We start from the raw sequence: 18,636 nt of genomic DNA, 5'->3' as shown, positions 1-18,636 counted from the left end.
ATTCCTATTTTCTCATCAACTCCTTCGAAGCGGTGACCTGCATTACTTCCTGTGCTCACAAGAAGAATCTGTCAACACTGTGACCCAACCACTTCTCTGAGGCTCTGAGTTTAGCTGAAGGAGACTTCCAGCCTCACTTAATCCTAAGTTACCAGCCTACACTTCAGTAAGAGAGCACCCTCTGGGACTGGAAGAAAACATCCCCTCAACATAGCCACATGAAAATACAGGTTTACTCCCGACACCCTGCCTCGAGACTCATGTGCATTTCTTCCATTATTCCGCAACAATTTCTTCATACAGTCTTTCACAGTAAAGATGATGGGAGAGCATATTTGATAGAAAAGCAAGCATAGCAAAATGAGAGACAGATGCTTGTCAGGACAGTGCGATGAAATAGTTTCAACTGCATCTGAGGTACAGTAAATCCTCTGGATTCCAGGCCCCCTCTCAATTCTGCCCAAATTGAAATATACAGTAGTAGCAGAGCTGCCGACAAAAAATGTGTTACACATCCCTCAAAGAACCATCGCTGCTTCTGAGAGTTGGAGAATAGCCAACTCTGCATACGCTCTTGACAAAAGAGCCAAGGATGACCTCAGAAAATCAGAACGACCTGGAAAGCCGCAAATTCCACCAAGTCGCTAGCTTCCTACTTCACCTTTCCAGAGGAACAGTTAGTCTTTCAGCAAAACTAAACCACAGCTACCTAAGCTTCAGACCACCCCTCTCCGACTCGAGAACCTTGAGCAATGATTATGACTGTTTGCCTGGGATAACTCCAGCTCACACAGATTTCTGCTTTCTATAAATTATTATTTTCTTGGTCTCCATTACATTGCTTTGTTCTCTAATTTCTCACATGTACCTGAGGAGTATATGAGGTACCAAAGAGAACAAAGAAGACTGGATTTGGATGTAAAAGACTCAGGTCAATTCCCAGTTCTGTCATTTGTTACTTGTGGTCTGGGGCAAGCCCATTAACCTACTCCCACAACCACCCTTGAGGGACGATTGCCATGAGGATCAAATGAAATAGTAAAGTCAAGGCCCTTTGTAAAGTTATGAAGGGAAGTTTCTGTTTTTATAATAGCTAATCTACCCACACAGACATGGTCCCTACTTTTGAAAGTTTCCGTTTTGTTTTGTTTTCAAGCATCTTCAACTCCTCTGCGATATTTAGTAGATACATAGTTCTGTGTTCAAATAAAAGGCTTACTGGTTGATTATTATGTCCTTTAGCACATAATAATTTGGGGATAAGGTTGAAGTTTGCACATATTATAGGATCTCTAAAACACAGATGCTGTGCTCAATTGCCATGTTAAATAAAATAAATCAATGTAGTATGAAAGTCTTCAATTTCAGATAGTCTATAAATAGTCATATATTCCTTAAAGGTCAACATTATACTTGAACTCCGAAAATAAATTCCGAGGTGAAAAAACTTCCTAAAACAATGAGTTCTCCATGTTTATCCTGCAAGTTCTCCACTCTTGGTTTTGGTCAAGCCTGTGGCTAAGCAGTTGACAAACAGATTGAATAAGACTAAGTTCTTCAAATGCCTAAGACCCTTTACATTGACATAACTTAAATGAGACTCAGAAAGTCTTCATTCACTTAGTTAGGGAATAAGAAAGGACTGCTCTGCTGAACAACTCAAAATTTACACTGCTTTTCTAGGTCACATGGTCTACCATAAAACCAACTACAGAGGAAGCAACAAAGCGAGTCCAAAAGAGGCTTAGCTGCATAGATCCAATTGTGTCTAACAAAGCTGAGCAAAGAAAATGAAGTAAACGAATGCAGACTGCAGCATCACTATAGAAGCGGGAAATATTTGTTACGAATCATCAATACCCATACAGAGAAGCAACAGAAGTTCCAAGAAGTATACTTCCAACGGGGGGAAAAAAAGACGTTGAAAGGAAACGACAAGATTAATGTTACTTAAATTCTTAAATTTAAAAGAGAATGCTCCTATGACAGAAGGATATTTAAAAAGTAAGTGAGGGTGGGCAATGGTGGCACAGTGACAGAGTTCTCATCTGCCATATCAGAGACCTAGGTTTGATTCCTGGTGCTGCCCAGGGCAAAAAAAGAAAAGAAAAAGTAAGTGAGATGAGCTTATAGAAAGAAAAGACAGTGACATAGAGAAATGTGACATACAATTTCATTAAACGAGTATCAGTTATTACTGTATTTCTTACACTGTGGGACAAGGGGTGAAGGGGACGGGAATGGGGAGGGAGGGGGGAGGGAGGGCTATAACATTTGTTCATCCTATTTATAGGGGACAACTTTGCAAGTGCATCCTATCATTTCCTTCATTCTGACAATAAACCCTATGGGGAAAATACTTTTATCTCCATTTTACAGATAATGAAACTAAGCTTCAGTGAAGTCATAATTGTCCAAGTCTGTCTAATGTCAGGGGAAAAGATTTCTAAATCAGAGATACTGAAAGTATCTTTAAATAATTAAGTATTAGAAAACGTCATTTAGGGGATGGCTCTCAATGAGTCAAGTCAAGAGAAACCTGTCAGTTGAGTATCTGACAGGCTGGCTTCCCTCAAGAAAGGCCCTGGTTGAAGCAGCCAGTTGGAACTGGCTAGAACCCAGTTCGATGAAACAGTCATTAGAGGCAGGCAGAGGATGAGTGGGCAAGTCCAAGCTGGGTGTGAGAACTAAGAAACACGGTGTTCAATGACAAAAGTAGCTCTCAAGAGAACCAAAATCCACAACTTCAAAGAAGAAGCTACCATTAACAGAAGAGCTAATGAGAGTCTCCAAAAAGCATTAAGGGATGACATATGTTAGGCAGAGCTTTAAAATAATAGATATTTTTAAATGGACAATAAACTTTGAGAATTAAGAATCATATGGCCTGAATTTAACACTAGGAAAAAAGTAGTCCCCAAGACCACACCTGCTAACATTTTGCCTGTTTCTGCCTAAGACTATTTCTGTTCTAATTCATAAATCAAGGAGAAGTACCAATTAGTAAGAACCAGTTTACGCGGCATGAATATAATGAGGCCAGTAATGGTTTCAGCAAGTTCATTGTTTAGTGAGCAAAAGATGCCATAAACATAACTAGTGTCTACTTCTGAAGGATATAGGGGTTGAAACTGTGGTTCCTAACGAAGCCATTTAACAGAAAAAAGAGCCAAGTCTACGTGAAGATTGACAAGGTTTTAAAATACTATAACCATAATGTTAAGTGAAAATACTATTTTATAAACAGTTCACTCATTTGATTATGACTATATAAAAATGAAGGGAGAGAAGAGTTGTAAAAGGAAAGATACTAAAATTTATGTAACATAACAGCTCTGTGAGGTAGGGATTGCTATCTATACAGATGACAACTAACAAATGCCAAGTGTAGGACTGTTCTCCAAAATAGTGAGCTTATGGGACATTTAAAAAAAAAGTCTTTTAATGTTCTCATGTAGACTTTTCAACGTAAAAAGTAGGAGAAAATCCCACCAACGTATATAAAGTACCAGGACCAAATGGATATAAAAGCCACAAACTGGTCACAGATAACTGTTACAAATGACTAAAAAGGGACCCCTTGTTAATAATCTACCATTTGCTGCTTCCCAGACCCCTAACAGAACCTCTCTCCAGCACTCCCTGTGTCCCTTACACTGCTCTACTTTTCTCCATGGAATTCAACCATCTGATACAGTATATATTTTACTTGCTTATATGTTTATATTCCTCCACTAGAATGGAAGCACAATTAGGAGAGGAAATGCAGATTTGTCACTCAATCCCCAGGATCTGGAAAAATGCCTGGCACACAGTAGCTCAATAAATTTGTTAAATGAATGCGTAAACGAATACCAAGTTGTTACGACTAATGAGCTCTACTCAAAGAAAAGCTTCAGTTAGGACTGCATCTTCTGGAATGTATTTTACAGTCCCAGAGGTAGAACGATATACAGACCCAAAACTAAAAGACACTTTCATTAACATGGTCAGAGTTAAGCAGAAAAACCCAATCAACTCACTGGCTCAATATGAGAAGAAAGGCACGTTACAATACTTGCTTTTTTGTCACACTCAGTTATTCAAAGCTTGAAAGTTTTGCTAGGATAAGAAATCAAGATGAAAAATGCATTTTGGTATAACCTGAAAAAACCCTTGTAAGAAACTTACAATAGCTGTATGTACAACATGAACAATGGAACCTTCAAACACACCACAGAGGAATGGTTTCATCTGTGGATTACACAGGGCCTAAAATTTTCTCCAAAAAAGAACAGAAAAGTATACCGCCTACTTTCCATAGTAGGAAATGCATTATTTTATTGATGCAGAAATGACAGCTATTACTTGGAACTGGTGGTTAAGTGTGTAATTTTGGTTGCACTGAGTAACAGAGTGACCTACCATTTCTGCTTATGATTCTAATCATCTGGTTGGCAAAAGCACAATCACTTTTAAATGAGGTGCTATGTGTCTGTTACTAAATTGGAGCAAAATGGTCACAATTAGATTGATTTTATACATTTAGGTGTAAGGACTTGATTATTATTTTTGCCCTATCTAGAAAAATACATTTATATTGAAGAGCAATCACTTGCCAATTTGACCAGTCATATTCTATTAGTAAATTTATGAATCAGAGCTGTGTTTTTATTAATACTGGGAATTGTAGTGTTTTAAGGTAAACTTTAGGTTCTGCTCCTGGAATACATGGGTCAGTATATGAAAATAAAGGACATGTCTTAGAATCCCGATAAGCAACCATGAATGTGCACCTACTGGGAAAATCAGAACCAAAAGTACTTTCTGAGAGGCTCCAATTACATACAGAAATAATTATCAAACCAACAATTAATAAAAATATTTTCTTTTGCTTAAAAATCTATGGTTCACAACAATTCTACTGGGAATGGGAATGGGCAGGGGGAGGAGCAGTTTAGGGGAGGAGACTGAGCTGATGATGCTTGGAAATGAATTCAAAGCTTTGAAATTGGGAGTGCTGCTGCCCCACTCCTGAGCTTGCAGGAAGACCAACCTCTTTAGCAGGATCCAGAGGGTTTTACATGGACTGCCCCCTGATCTTGCAGCCAGCCTCCTTTGTTCTCAGGCCTTCAGCCACAATGGTCTTTTAGTTCTGGAACACGCCAGCTTCTTTCATCTACAAGTTCCTTGCACATGCTGTTTCCCCTGCCTGAAATGTTTCCCCTTCCCCAGTTCACCCCCAGATAAGCCTCAATTTAATAGCTTTCCTAAAGGCAATTCATGCTATCTTATGTTCTTGCTGGCACTCGTGTCACTCGTACATCTATTTGTGAACTGTTTAGGTGAATGCCTGTCTCCCCAGAAACTAAGTGCCATGTTTTTGCTCCTCAATTTATCCCAACACCTTGTATGACTCTGGCATATATTTCAAGGTCTCAATAAACATTTGTGGAAGACAGGAAAGAAGAAATGAACAATAAGTTTAACTCATCTATTCAGAGTTCTGGCAAGGAGGGGAAAAGAGTTAAACTTTAAGAAAAAGATCACGTGACAGCCATACAAAGGAAAAACACTAAACAAGAACGCAAACTGCAGTGCATATAAATTAGAACCAAAGCAAATTTGTCACCATGTCCCCTTCGGTGCCTAATGTAGGTAACTCAGTAATTATTTATTAAATACTTAAATGAATAAATGAATAAACCAAAGGTGCGCAGGTAGGTAATCCGGATTTTTCTTAATATATTTGCTTAGCATTTTTTTCCTAATTAATTCCTATTTATCTATGGTAGCTGCTTCTTATGATTCTTCTCTAAGCATTTTGCTCTTTACCTTTCTCCTCCCTGAGAAAGCACCTCCTTGGGGTTCTTATTTAATGCTATTGGGTGTTGGTTATTTACCACATAAGGGGTAACAATTTGTTTACATCAGACTTCCATCCTTTATGTCAACTCATTTTTTAAATTTTCTCCAAGGTTAAGGATAATTTCTTTTTCAGAGAAAAATGTCAATTTATTTCTTTTTTTTAAATTTTCCAAGAGGGCTCACTTCTCATTCCACCACTCTATTAGCAAATGGCAACACAGAAGAAACAAAACTTCAGTGTTAGCACTGCAGTACCTACCAAGGCACTGTCCATTCCAGCCTTGGAATCCTTCCGTGCAGGGTACACACTGGTAAGAGCCAGGGGAGTTCACACACTGCTCACCCGGACAAGTACTTGGAGTCAAGCACTCATCAATATCTGAAAAATGAAAAGTTTGGTCACATCCATTTTATCAGAATATCAAAGCAAAGCCTACTTTGGGGAAGGCAAACAAAGATGCATTTTATAGCTACATTACCATGGGAAAAACAATACCTGGTTAGGTGAAACCTCTGGTCTACACTTAAACACACAGCATAATGTGTGCAAGGTCAGGTATACCTTGATAATACAAGGAATGGAGAGGAAAGTAAGGCAGCCATAGCAAGGGGTTCTCTCTGTAGTCATCATAGGCTTGAGGGAAAGCCTTGCTTTGGCTTAATGGACCCAAGCAAATATTCTATGTTTGAGTAATTTAAAACTTTTCATATGATAGGAATTTCTTGGAGGTAGAAAAAGAACATTAAGAGAACATGAACTCATACCATACTTTCAAGATTTTTCCAGAAAACTTTTTGATAAGAGCAGACTAATATTTTCTGGTAAAAATACAACTTAGCTGTGAATGTGAAAAGTAAGGTGTATTTTCACATTCACAGCTAACTTATTAAGCATGGCTCTTTTACATATGGAGAGAAAGAAACACCTTAAATAGGATCAGAATAGTGGCAGGGGTTACTATTACAATAATTTTAGGTACTTTTAAGAACAGTAAAAACAACAAAATGGAGGAAAAGTAAGATATAGAATACAGTTCAGTAGTTTAAAATGAGTCATACTATCTTGGGTTCTAATCTCTGAAATAAGAATTTTTCTGGAGTTAGACTTTGGATTCAAATGAGTGGATTCACTGTCCAACTGTGACCAATACAAAGATCTCTAATCACACTTTGAATATAAACAGTTTTTCAGGGTATAAGCTGAAACAGGAAAGAGAAAAATGCATAATGAGTATACCAAATACCCAGGGAATTTGATATCTTCATTCTGGTATATTAGATATTTATCTCCCTCCACATATCGCTAGATACCTGTGAAAAGATACTTAAAGTCAAACAGCTAAGGAAGAAATTAACAGAATAAATACCAGGTTTCACTGAATTTTTTTTTTAATCAGGGAAAAATTCCTGTTAACAATGAGACACGGTGGGTTTTTTTTAGGTCAGATGTTCTGGGACTTCTTGTTCCACAGAAAGATGATGCTTGCCAGTTTCATATTCCAAACAGCACCGCCTTCTCCCCTGGATGGGACTTCTGTTATTACAGAAATATAAACGCTAAATTAGAGAATGCCACCAAGACAAGCTGGTCCAATAAAGAAGGTACAATGCTGAGTGACACAGGGTGACTTTCCCAAACTTCCTGCTGTGATCAGTTCTATTTGCTTCTTCCCTCATCTACAAATGAGGGACTACCCTGCCTTGTAATACATTGAAAGAATCAAGAAAAGATGAATGAGATAACGTCTGTAAACTACAACAGGCTCCTTGGAGACTGGCGTTGTTTGAAAGCAACTTTGTTAATGACAGCTGAGAAAATCTGCAGTGAGCCAGAATGCCAGGGACCTTTGGCTCTGGTCCATGACAAAATTAAAAAAGAGCTACATGTTTGGCTCTTTCTTCTTTTCTAGGCTTTTCACGGGGGTCGACTATGTACTATTTACTCAGGGAAACCTGATAATATGTCTGTCAAATAATTTTCATATACTGAGTAGGGCTGACTATTTATTCTTCTGCTTTCAATTTAATGAAATAATTTTCAAATTTCTTTTCTACTTCTTTCCATCCTTTCTTATACTATCATTATTACTTAAATATCTTATCTCCCCAAATAGGGCTATTGCAAAACAGTAAGGATCAGAATTTGACTTCTTTGAAAGGTGCTGCTTTTGCACATAAATATTTGTCAGATAAACCTACCCTTCCCCCCTTTATTTAGTATGCCCCAAATAAATGAATGAATGAATAAATAAATAAATAAATATTCTCAGTATATAAATATACTGAGAAGATGTGGCAGGGAAGAGGGAAGTTTAAAGAAGTGAACGTTTCCTGGGCACTAATGACGTGAGACGCACAGGACAAAATGCTGTAATACTATTTTCATGACAAGTTAACACTGTGGTTCCCATTTTACAGATGATGAACCAAGTTTCAAAGGTGCCAAATACCAGTTGACACACTTATTAAGTGTGGGAGCCGCGAGCTTATTCCACAGCCCTTGCTGTTTTCCCCTCTCCTGTTGCCTCTGGAGAGTGAGGGAGAGTTCCCGGCAAGGTGGGGATGCTTTCCAGTTGTACTGGCTCCTGCTTCTCAGCTCTCAGGGGAGGACTCAGGGCTTTGTGCTGATTCCAAGTTGATCAGAGATCCAGTAACATAAAGCCCCCACTCCAACCTCATGCAGAACCAGGATGAGGCAAGAGGCCAACAGGAGAGGTTGGTGAAGGTTGCCCAAAATATCTAATTAGCTCTCTCTCCAGCCTGGGTCATCAGGGTTGGGGCAGGGGTCGGGGGGAACATACAGAGAGGCCAAGTCCACTGAGAGCAGACGACCCCAATGTGGTCTCTCCCTCTTCAGCTCTGGGAGCCCTGCATATACGAAAAGACTGTCTCTCTAAGCTCACCTCTGCAAGGAAATTCATTGCCCTCCCCCCTACGTGGGACATGACATCCAGGAGTGAAGGCCTGCCTGGCGGCATGGGACATGACTCCCAGGAATGAGTCTGCCCCTGGCACTGTGGGATCAACAATGCCTTTCTAACCAAAAGGGGGAAAATGTAAGAAAATAAGGTAACAGTGGCTAAGAGAGTTCAAATAGATTCGAGAGGTTATTCTGGAATCCCAACCAACATCACTCCTGTTAACCCAAAGAATGGATTATATCTGAAATTCTACAAAAGTTCCATATACTAAGATTACTTTCTAGTAACTTACAACCTCCAGATAGGTTCCTAGGCCAGATAAGTCCTGAAATCCAGAGAGGCCAGCCTGTTCAAGAACATCAACTACTTCTATCACCCTATCCTATACTATTGACACGCTTTCCAACATGAAAAAGTCAGAAAGGGCAGAGCCCAAATAACCCTAAAGAGTGGGAGGAGAAGAAGGAGTTATAATAGGAAAGATAGGATTTAACAAATGAGCATGACTGCTGAATGACTATACTGATATTTCTTTCAGTCTCCAGTGTCTTGGAGCAGCTAGAAGGAAACACCGAAAATTGGGAAACTGTAACCTGTCCAACCTCTGAAATCTGTTCTATAATGACTTGTTACAATGTACTTTGAATTGTATTCCTTTTTGTATATATATTTCATAATTAAAAATGTTAAAACAAACAAAAAAAAAAACGAGGGCGATCTTTAGGCAGGCAGGCAGGGAACCCCACAAACCAGCACCATCCCATGTCCAGGATCCTCAAAACCTTCTCCCTGATGTTTCCATGTCAGGACTTAAGCAGAAGCTCAATTTCTTTCTTTATGAAAATAAGTACAAAAAAAGTAATGGTTGCTTCAAAAAGAACATGAGCAGACCTGAACAGACATATTCAATGGATAATAATTCTGACCATGAAAACATGTGTCAAAACATTTTCATACTGAGAGCAAACCCATTGCTGTGGCTGGCAGCAAAGAAACTGTAGCGAGCACAGTTGGAAACTGACCTGGTGTGGGTCAGACAAGTCTTTCTGTGGGGAGTCTGCAAGGCAGTCCCAGAATAAATGTAAAAGATAAAAGCTGGGACAAAGGAACTCAAGGAGTTGAAAAGGTCAAAAACTAAAAACCAGCCACAACAACAACACCGGTTACACCTGCACCATGTTCCCAGCCATGATAGTTAAGTTTGGGTCTGTTTCAAGATTCTCTGCCATTAATTGTTCTCACGTAGATGTGGCTCCAGAAACCAGAAAAGGCAGAACTGGAGAAAGCAGGAAAGGGGGCATGGAGGTGAAAAAGAATAACGGCAGAGCCCCTGACATGAGAGAATCCAGAATCCAGAAAGCAGAAAGCAGAGGCTCCCGATAAGCTGGCATGATACAGGCAGAGGTGGAGGGAAGCTCTCTGGGGCTGGGTGCGTGCCAGCTCTGGTGTGAGGTCAGCCCTGCCATTCAGAGCCAGGTGCACGGGGACCTCAGGGGAGGCCCGGCTCGCGAACACTCACCCTCACAGTGACCGCCAGGTGCCATGCGGAAGCCGCTGTCGCAGTACTCGCAGCGAAAGGCCCCTACGGTGTTGACACAGCGTCCTTCCCCGCACACAGCAGGCCGCAGGCATTCGTCAACATCTGCGCGACAGTACAGAAAACATCTCTGCATTTTCTTTTCCAAAATATCATTTCCAATCTCTCCCATCTCCCGAGTTACTTCAAATTCAGGAATGAAGCAGCCAATTTCTACGGTTATCTCCCTGATTTCTCAACATGCTTCAGAATTGAGCGGCTTTGATTTTTTAACGCAGGTTCTCAAAGTGATGTTTGATGAATCATGTCTTTGCATGCATCTGACACTTTTCAATCAAAAGTGTACGAGGAAAAAAAACCATTTTCCTATCTCCTAGTACTGAAACGACTGTTATGCCAGGACCAGTGCCTAATAATAATAATATAAAACTCTGGGATGTCTGAATAAGCACTGGGCTGGGTGGGTTCTGGAGAATTTAAGAACTCTGAGCTGGGGTCTTCATCAGGAAGAAAGCTGCCATTACCTATGCAGTTACTGCTCTCCTCGTTGGCCATAAATCCTGCTGGGCAGATGCACAAGAAACTTCCCTCGGTGTTTTCGCAGCGTCCCTGGGAGCAGAGGTGCTGAACCTGAGCACATTCATCAATATCTGTCAATAAAAACATGTATAAATGGATTATTGTATTGTAGCAAGAAATTCTCAATCTCCCTGCTTCTTATCATACCATCTTTCTAATTTCTTGTATCATAAAACTTTATAATTGAGGAAAAACAGTAAAAAGAGACTTGACCATTCTCCTCAAGTACTCAAAGGACTGTTTTTTTGGGAAAAGGAATTAAAGTTATTGTACAGTCCTCAAAAGCTAAAACTAAAACCATGCCACTGTCTTTCACAGAAGCAGCTTATAGGTCAACACAGAAGTACCTGCCTGACAGCTGGGGTCACCCAAACACTGGAGTGTGCTGTCCACAGCCCAGGTTCTGGCAGACCCAGGCAGGGACTATCAGAAATGTCCGGAAAGAAATTCCTTCACTGTGCACACAGGAGGAGGTAGGCCAAATAATCTCAACTGCCCTTCTCAATTTTATATTTTCGGGTTTTAAACGTGAATACGATCCAACATATACAAACAGAAACAGGAAAATAGCCACCTCATAGAGTGCGTATATGCCACCCCCTCATCCCACACACAAAGAACAATTTACACTTCTCGTATACGGGGATTTAGCACTTTAAAATGGTATTAATTAGATATGGGCCTTTGTTGATTGATATTCTTATAATCCTTATGAATCAATTTTCTTTTTATAAAAAGAAAATAAATTTAAAGTTACATTTTAAATGACATACTCAACACTGTTACACATCTCTTACAGAGATTCATTTTTTTCAAAGACACGTGTATGAGACCCCTTATCTAGAAATTCATGTCAGCATATATTGAATTTCAATTTAGAGATCTCTGTTAGAAGTCAGTCTATATTCTCAGATGAGCAAGATACTTTATTACAAAGTACATTAATTTGTTTTTGAAAAATGCATGTTTGTAGGTAGTTATTTCCAGAACTCTTATCTTACTGGCTTTACCTAAAATACTTTGGGAAATTTTTTCAAATTTTATGGAATTATATTATGCTCAGTAAGATAGGTAGCACTGAACCAAGAAGTAAGAGCACACCAGGAGTTTAGCAAATGTTTGTGAGCTCCCTCAGCTAAGTATTAACATTATGAAAATTTAAATATAGTCACATTTTCCCAAGATGGTTAAATTGGTTTGTATAAGGAAAAAAAAGTTTCAAATGAGCAAATGTTTGATATTTAATAATTCTGCTTGCTTATGAAGTTTCTCTTACCCATACATTTCCTCTGTTGCTCACTGAACTTGTAGCCCTCGTAGCATATGCAGGTATACCCTACTGGCAGGTTGATGCAGTGTCCCGCTCCGCAGATATCAGGGTTCACGGTACATTCATTGATTTCTTTAAACATAAATAATGTAAAAAAACAGAAACAAATATTTCATTGCTGCTTGCAAACCATTACCTTGTGCTTCCTGACTAGCTAGCAAATTATTGCCAGGTACGCAGCTGGAAGACAAAAGGTGACCGCTGAAATCAGGTATACCTTCGGTTAATCACTTTATCAGCTGGATCAGTCAGTCCCATCCACGGTCGTCAATACTTCCTAATGAGACAACTTATAACAAGGAGTGGAGTAGGTTGAAGCTCAGAAGGATGCCATGTGAGAAACTGTAAGACTGTCAATTCTCCTTAATAAAACAACTTCCAAGATTTCTATCCATTCTTATCCATCTCAGAAGATGGAGTTTGAATGTCATATGATTTCAATTGATAAGACATAGATGACCACTTTCTATTTATTAGTACACCAAATTCAAATTCTAACAAATACATGCAACCTCCTCCAAAATTTCTCATTAATCCCCAAGAAAGACCTCCTCATTCTAACCTAGGCAAAACTCCTAGATGTTCCTCACTCTTAATTTTATCAATTTCAAAATAAGCATACCTTATTTACACTGCTAAAGAAGATTCTTGCAAACTGTCCCTTCTAAAATTCCTCCCTAACTCTCCTACAACCAACCCCCTGTTTGCGATTTGCTGTTCTATAAAACCTGCTCAGATTAACCCCAAGTCTTCCTTCTACTCAGACAAGACACACACTGCAGTAGAGACAAGGTCCTGTGGGTGGAGAATGGCAAGATAAGCTTTACTGTCTAAAGGACCCCAGAGACTGGAGTGCCAACAGAGATGCTTGGATAGCCAATATGGAGAAAGCTTAGATGCAGACATTTGGAAATGCAGAAGCCCAAGGAGACGCAGGAGCTGAGAGAGCAAACAGAAACTAGACAGGAACCAGAGCCCAGCAGATGTCGCCACATGCCTTTCCATGAGGTGCTCAACTAAGAGGCGAAACCCTCAGTTGTGTCCCAGAGCAGCTAAGACAAGGACCCACAGATGCTTAGAGAGGAAGCCACTGGCATCAGAAGCTGGAAGCAACAGAACTGGGAACAAGGACCAGCAGGTGCCAGCGAGGTGCCTTCCCACGTGACAGACATCGGCCTTTCTTCAAAGTCAAGGTCTCTTTCTCTGGATGCCTTCATTTGGACACTTTTAAGGCCTTAGAACTATGAACTTGTAACTTAATAAATCCCCTTTATAAAAGTCATTCCATGTCTGGTATATTGCATTCTGGCAGCATTCACAAACTAAAACAACCATTAATAAAATAGAACAATGCTAAAACTATAATTGGACGCAAACTGTAATACAGAATATAATCTCAGTTACACTGAAAAATAAACACAGAAAAAAAGATTGGAAGGAAATGTATCAAAGTGTTGAGACTCTGGGGGTTGGTATTTTCTTTTTCATATTTGTAATTTTCAAAATTTCTACAGTGAGTATGCATTATTTTTATAATGAGAAATGTGTTCCTTATAAAAATGATCATTTCTATGTGCCAAAAAAATCCGAAGGTAAAAGACAGTCTTCTCCAGGTGATAATCCTTACCCTCAGGTAAGAATTCTCTTCTTTGTTCATAGGAATTCTTTAGTGGAGTAGTTTGAAAAGCATGCTTCTAACCATTTATTTAGCATTTTCGGATTTCTTTGTAATCTTTTATCATTAGTCTCTTCTTTGCCTACTTCTTAAAAGAGAAAAGACATGCTGGACAAGCAGAAGATGAGTTAATACACTAGATACAGGGATTCAGAAAAATTAAAAAGCTGTATCTCTACAGAGAGTGGTGGGAGGAGGGGGAGGGTTCATGGAACATTTGATCAAGTAGTCCTGCTTCTCCCCTCTCTGCTCACACACATATATCAATTTGTTGATCACCAAATATTTGTCATTTTGAAGGCATAACTTTAGAATATAATGTTTACACGTGAACAAAAGACTTCAAAAATATATGATGCTTATTTCAAACAGGATATACTCTTATGACATAGTTTGCCAGCATAATTAAATTATTTCTTCTCAAGTCAACTCTAAGATAGGAGAAACAGTTAATTATTGCAACTTCCTTACTTAGTTTTAGGAAATGAAATGGATAATAATGGCTTTTCTTCCAATCCAATATAATATATAGGAACTATTAGGTTGCATTTATATTTGTGAAGAATGTTTGATGCTCTTAAATTGATTACCTCCCAGATTAAGAACATAGAAATGCAGTTTGAAAATGTTAGCCATGTGAGAAAATGCTACCCTAGAACCACTAGAGGGTACTAAGAGACACATCAGAAAAGGGAAGGGTCATTTTCTAAAACACATTTGATGTCGACATCATTTGTCGCATTTTTGCACAAGTGACTCATCAATGTTGAATTTCATCATGTATTACATCAGAAGTCCCTTTCATTCATCTGCCCAGGCAGGCGGAGCCCAGCCTTCTTTATCAGCGGAAAGAGCCATAACACCTTCAGAACCCCTGGCTTTCTATTCACTAGCTATCAAAAAAGTTAATCAATTCAGCAAGCTATTTTTTTAAGGTAAGAAAAAAATTACTGGTACTCATATTTTAGGGTATTATCATATTTTGAGTATTTTAGAGTATTCTCACCATTTCTTTCTGTGCTTTTCTCCCTTTACTACAGAATTTTCATTCTCAAGCTCCTATGTATTACAGAGAAAGGTGAGGGTATTATCTTGAAGGAGGAAAAGATTTTTAGGGGGGCAAAAAAAAATGACAATTTATATTTTTCGAAAAGGTCACTCACACATTGGCAAGTGGACTTACAACCCCAGAATGGACCAGCTCATGTAGACACAAACTTCTCTGAGCAGACTGTTTCAATTCAGCTCTGGAAAGACGGCTGTGACGCCTCACATGCAAAGCACTCACTGGTATCCTGGGTGCCTCCAGTGAAGGGAGAAATTGTGATCTTCAGCGTATTTGGCTTCCCAAAGGGATCACCCAGCAAGTGCCTCCATCAGACTCACCCAGGTTTCCTTCCTCGTAATGTTCATCCACACGCTCCCTGGTTTATAGGACTGTCCTGCCCTTCCCTACTAACATGTGCCCCTCAAACAACTTCACCTTTACGGGGTCAAGGTCCTCATTTCATTTCATTCACTGGAATGTGTACAGCATTTGGGAAAAGAGCCACAACCAAAAGTCAGGGGAAAACCAAAAGCTCCACTTAACACAGCAACCATGTCAATGGTGGATTTAGGAGTTTGGTATCTTTATTACATTTCCTAAAACTAAATGAAAAAAGAACTTTTTGGCAAAATGGGAAAACGTGCAACTAACTTTCAGCTTTCTCCTTCAACATGTGATCTATACTCAAAGTAAATAAATAAATAAAATGAGTCTGGAAATTTAAAGCATGATAATTTTATACTGAAAAAAAAAAGAGGGGTGGAAGTACAGTTCAGTGGTAGAATTCTCGCCTACCATGTGGGAGACTCAGGTTCTATTCCCGGCCCATGAACTTCCCCCAAAACAAACAAACAATACAAAAAATTCAACAAATGGTGCTGCAATAACGGGACACTCACATGAAAAAATAATGAAACATGACCCGGCCATACAAAAAAAAAAAAAAAAAAAGAGTTCATTTCCCATCAGCAGACATAGTTTATTGAGGCTGCAATGACACTGGTAATATACACTTCAGGGACAAATGTTTTCAACGGGGTCAATTCTGAGTTCTGGAAAGACCTGATGAGAAAGAGTTTATAAATTGCTTGGGTCGTAATAATTACAAAGGTTTCCGCAACGCAGCCTGGAAGTCAAATAAGAATTTCTAGCCAGCCTGTAAGAGTCAGGGAGAAAGTTTGGGAAGAACCAGAGGAAGGCATCAAATGCTAACTCACGGAAAGGTTTACAGATATGCCCTGGCTTCCTGACTGCCTCACAATTAGTATATACTATCCCACAACAATGGAAACAGATGTTTCCACTTTGTAAATATTTGCCAGAGAAATAAAGGTTTGATTTCCCAACCTATCCTTGAGTTAAGACACTACATTAAATCAAGAATTTATTATGCTGAAATGTACAATTTATTTGGAAACAGTATGCCAATGATGTTGCAAGCGACCAACTCAGCTGTTAAGAGTGGAAAATATCACCCTTATTTCCTGAAAAGATGTAGCTCATTTTATAATTATTACATGTCAAAGTATGTTTGGCTAAATCTGAAAAGGCCACTTCCAATCTCACCATCATAAAGATATCATCACTAAACAATGTGGAGGCAATTATATTTACTTTAGACGCTTACTTATTATTCTATCATTTTTCTTCAATCTATGGGAGAAACTAATGGTTACAAATAACACTTATCTCCTCTGTGTTTTAGAAAACCCTCATTGTATCTTGTTCCTGAGAGAATTGGTAAAATTTCTCGTTCAATCTACCTGTTCAACACTCTTATCAAATCAATGGGAATATCTATATTCTGATTTAAATTACATTTGATACAAAACAGTCTTCTTGTTCTAATTAGATTGCTGTTCATAGAATAGAATGTAGCTCTAAAGTTGTAAACTATTTTAATTCAAAGATTCTGTATTTATGATGCTCTTCTCATGGATTATTTCTGAAAGATTCTCTTACTATATCAAGTGAGAATACCTATAAATGCTGCATTAAAAAAAAGAAAAGTTCAGTGTCACAATTCCAGGAAGGAAATATTTGAGCTTCAAACATGTGATAGCAGATGTTAGCCCTATAGTCCTGCCAAAGGCAAATTAAGCTGTCTTCTAACCACTTCATATAGAAAGGTTACTTTTTTTTTTTAAAGCATCTTCTCAGAACTTGCGTTGAAGCTAAGGAGCGTGTTGTTTCTTACACAGAAGTATTCGAATGACGAAATTGCATTTATCTAGCCAAACTTAATTAACCTCGTCAAACTCAAAAGGGCTTTGTCCACTGAAGTCAGCCATGTCTGTAGTTAAAAAATGCACAAAACTAAAGTCTATCTGAACACTACAAAACAAAACTACACTTTTTAGAAAGAACTAATGAGCTGCATTGTTTTTATTCTGCCACATTGCAATCTTTCTTTTTAATATTCAGGTAAACAATGACATCAGCTTTGGTGACTGTAACGGCACATTAGACATTTGTATGCCAAACAGAGCCAATTACGTGAGGAGACCTGTACATGACTTCGGAATACAGAATAACAGTTTTAACCATGGCCATTTTTAAAAAGCATTGTTATTTCATCATATCACTCCAGAATTAGTTAGTGCAGCTAATGTTTCTATATCACATTACTCGGTATTCGCAGTAAAACAAATGAACAGGAACCATGCAAAAACTGGGACAGGCATAGCTCTTGGTACAGATGCGCCGTGACTGAACCACTGAGCTGGGTGTAAATGCACTGTTGAGTCCACGGAGTGACTGCTGCCCTCCTGGGTCACCTGGCCTTTCACCTTGGGACAGAGGTACTTTCTCAACACGTTTCAGCCTGCTGGACAACTTCAAAATGCAGCTCCAAAATACACAACAGATTACGCCTTTCTTGTCTCAAATCAAGTATCTAAAAGAACTGACATCTACATCTTCAGAACAGTGAATAAAACTGTAATATACAAGCACATTTCTATTTAAAATGATGTATAGGTTGTTTCTGATCAGGGACTACACTAAGGGAGGGTACAAACTCCACTATTAGTTTCTCCCACGATAGACTGCAAAGCTCATCCTCTAGTGGCATCATGAATTTAATTAAATTAAGTTGATGCATGCATTTTAGTAATTTTTTTCCTACTATAAAAGTGTGTCCATTTTAGAATACATGGAAAACAGAAAAATTTCTAAAACCAAGTGAAACAAATTAAAACCCAAATCTCTTGGGTCCCATTGCAAGAAACAATTATTAACACTTGGTATATTTTTTCCTAGTCTTTTCTCAATATATCATGTGTATTTAAATATGCATATATAAAAAATTGGTGTAATACTCTTTGTTGTTAATTTGTATATATTTTTCATTTTTCGTACAGCAATATTTTGTGACCATTTCCTGCTAGATTTAGATTTTAACAAAAACTCTTCAAAAATCTGGAATTTGATGGCAGCATAATATATCAATGTAAAGAAGTAACATAGTTATCTATTTCCTTATAGTTGAACATTTAGGCTATTTCCATTTTTTTTTCTTCCATTATAAATAGCATAGTGATAAGTATTCATTTATATAAAACCATTTTCATAATCTTTGGGGACATTATTTCCCTAGACTAGATATTTTGAATAGGATGGTCAAGTCAAAAGTTCTGAATATGATTAAAGTTCCTTATACATAATGCCAGTTTTTGCTTTCCAGAAAACCTGAACCAT

At 38.5% G+C, this 18,636-nt stretch overlaps 1 protein-coding gene across 18 annotated transcripts in view; it reads right to left on the bottom strand.

Moving 5' to 3' along the window:
• Window positions 1-18,636, bottom strand: part of LTBP1 (latent transforming growth factor beta binding protein 1) — a 471,389-nt gene that overhangs the window by 100,767 nt on the left and 351,986 nt on the right. For all 18 annotated transcript variants that reach the window (XM_077135032.1, XM_077135035.1, XM_077135033.1 and 15 more), the window contains 4 exons: window positions 12,161-12,286; window positions 10,830-10,955; window positions 10,288-10,410; window positions 6,107-6,226 (listed from right to left, as the gene is read on the bottom strand). In XM_077135032.1, the coding sequence (XP_076991147.1) occupies window positions 6,107-6,226; window positions 10,288-10,410; window positions 10,830-10,955; window positions 12,161-12,286 (495 nt within the window). The remainder of the gene's footprint in view (window positions 1-6,106; window positions 6,227-10,287; window positions 10,411-10,829; window positions 10,956-12,160; window positions 12,287-18,636) is intronic.

This window comes from Tamandua tetradactyla, chromosome 17 (assembly GCF_023851605.1).
Source record: "Tamandua tetradactyla isolate mTamTet1 chromosome 17, mTamTet1.pri, whole genome shotgun sequence".
Classification (NCBI taxonomy): domain Eukaryota; kingdom Metazoa; phylum Chordata; class Mammalia; order Pilosa; family Myrmecophagidae; genus Tamandua; species Tamandua tetradactyla.
The sequence above is the reverse complement of the archived record's forward strand: the minus strand, read 5'-3'. Positions and strand labels throughout refer to the sequence as shown.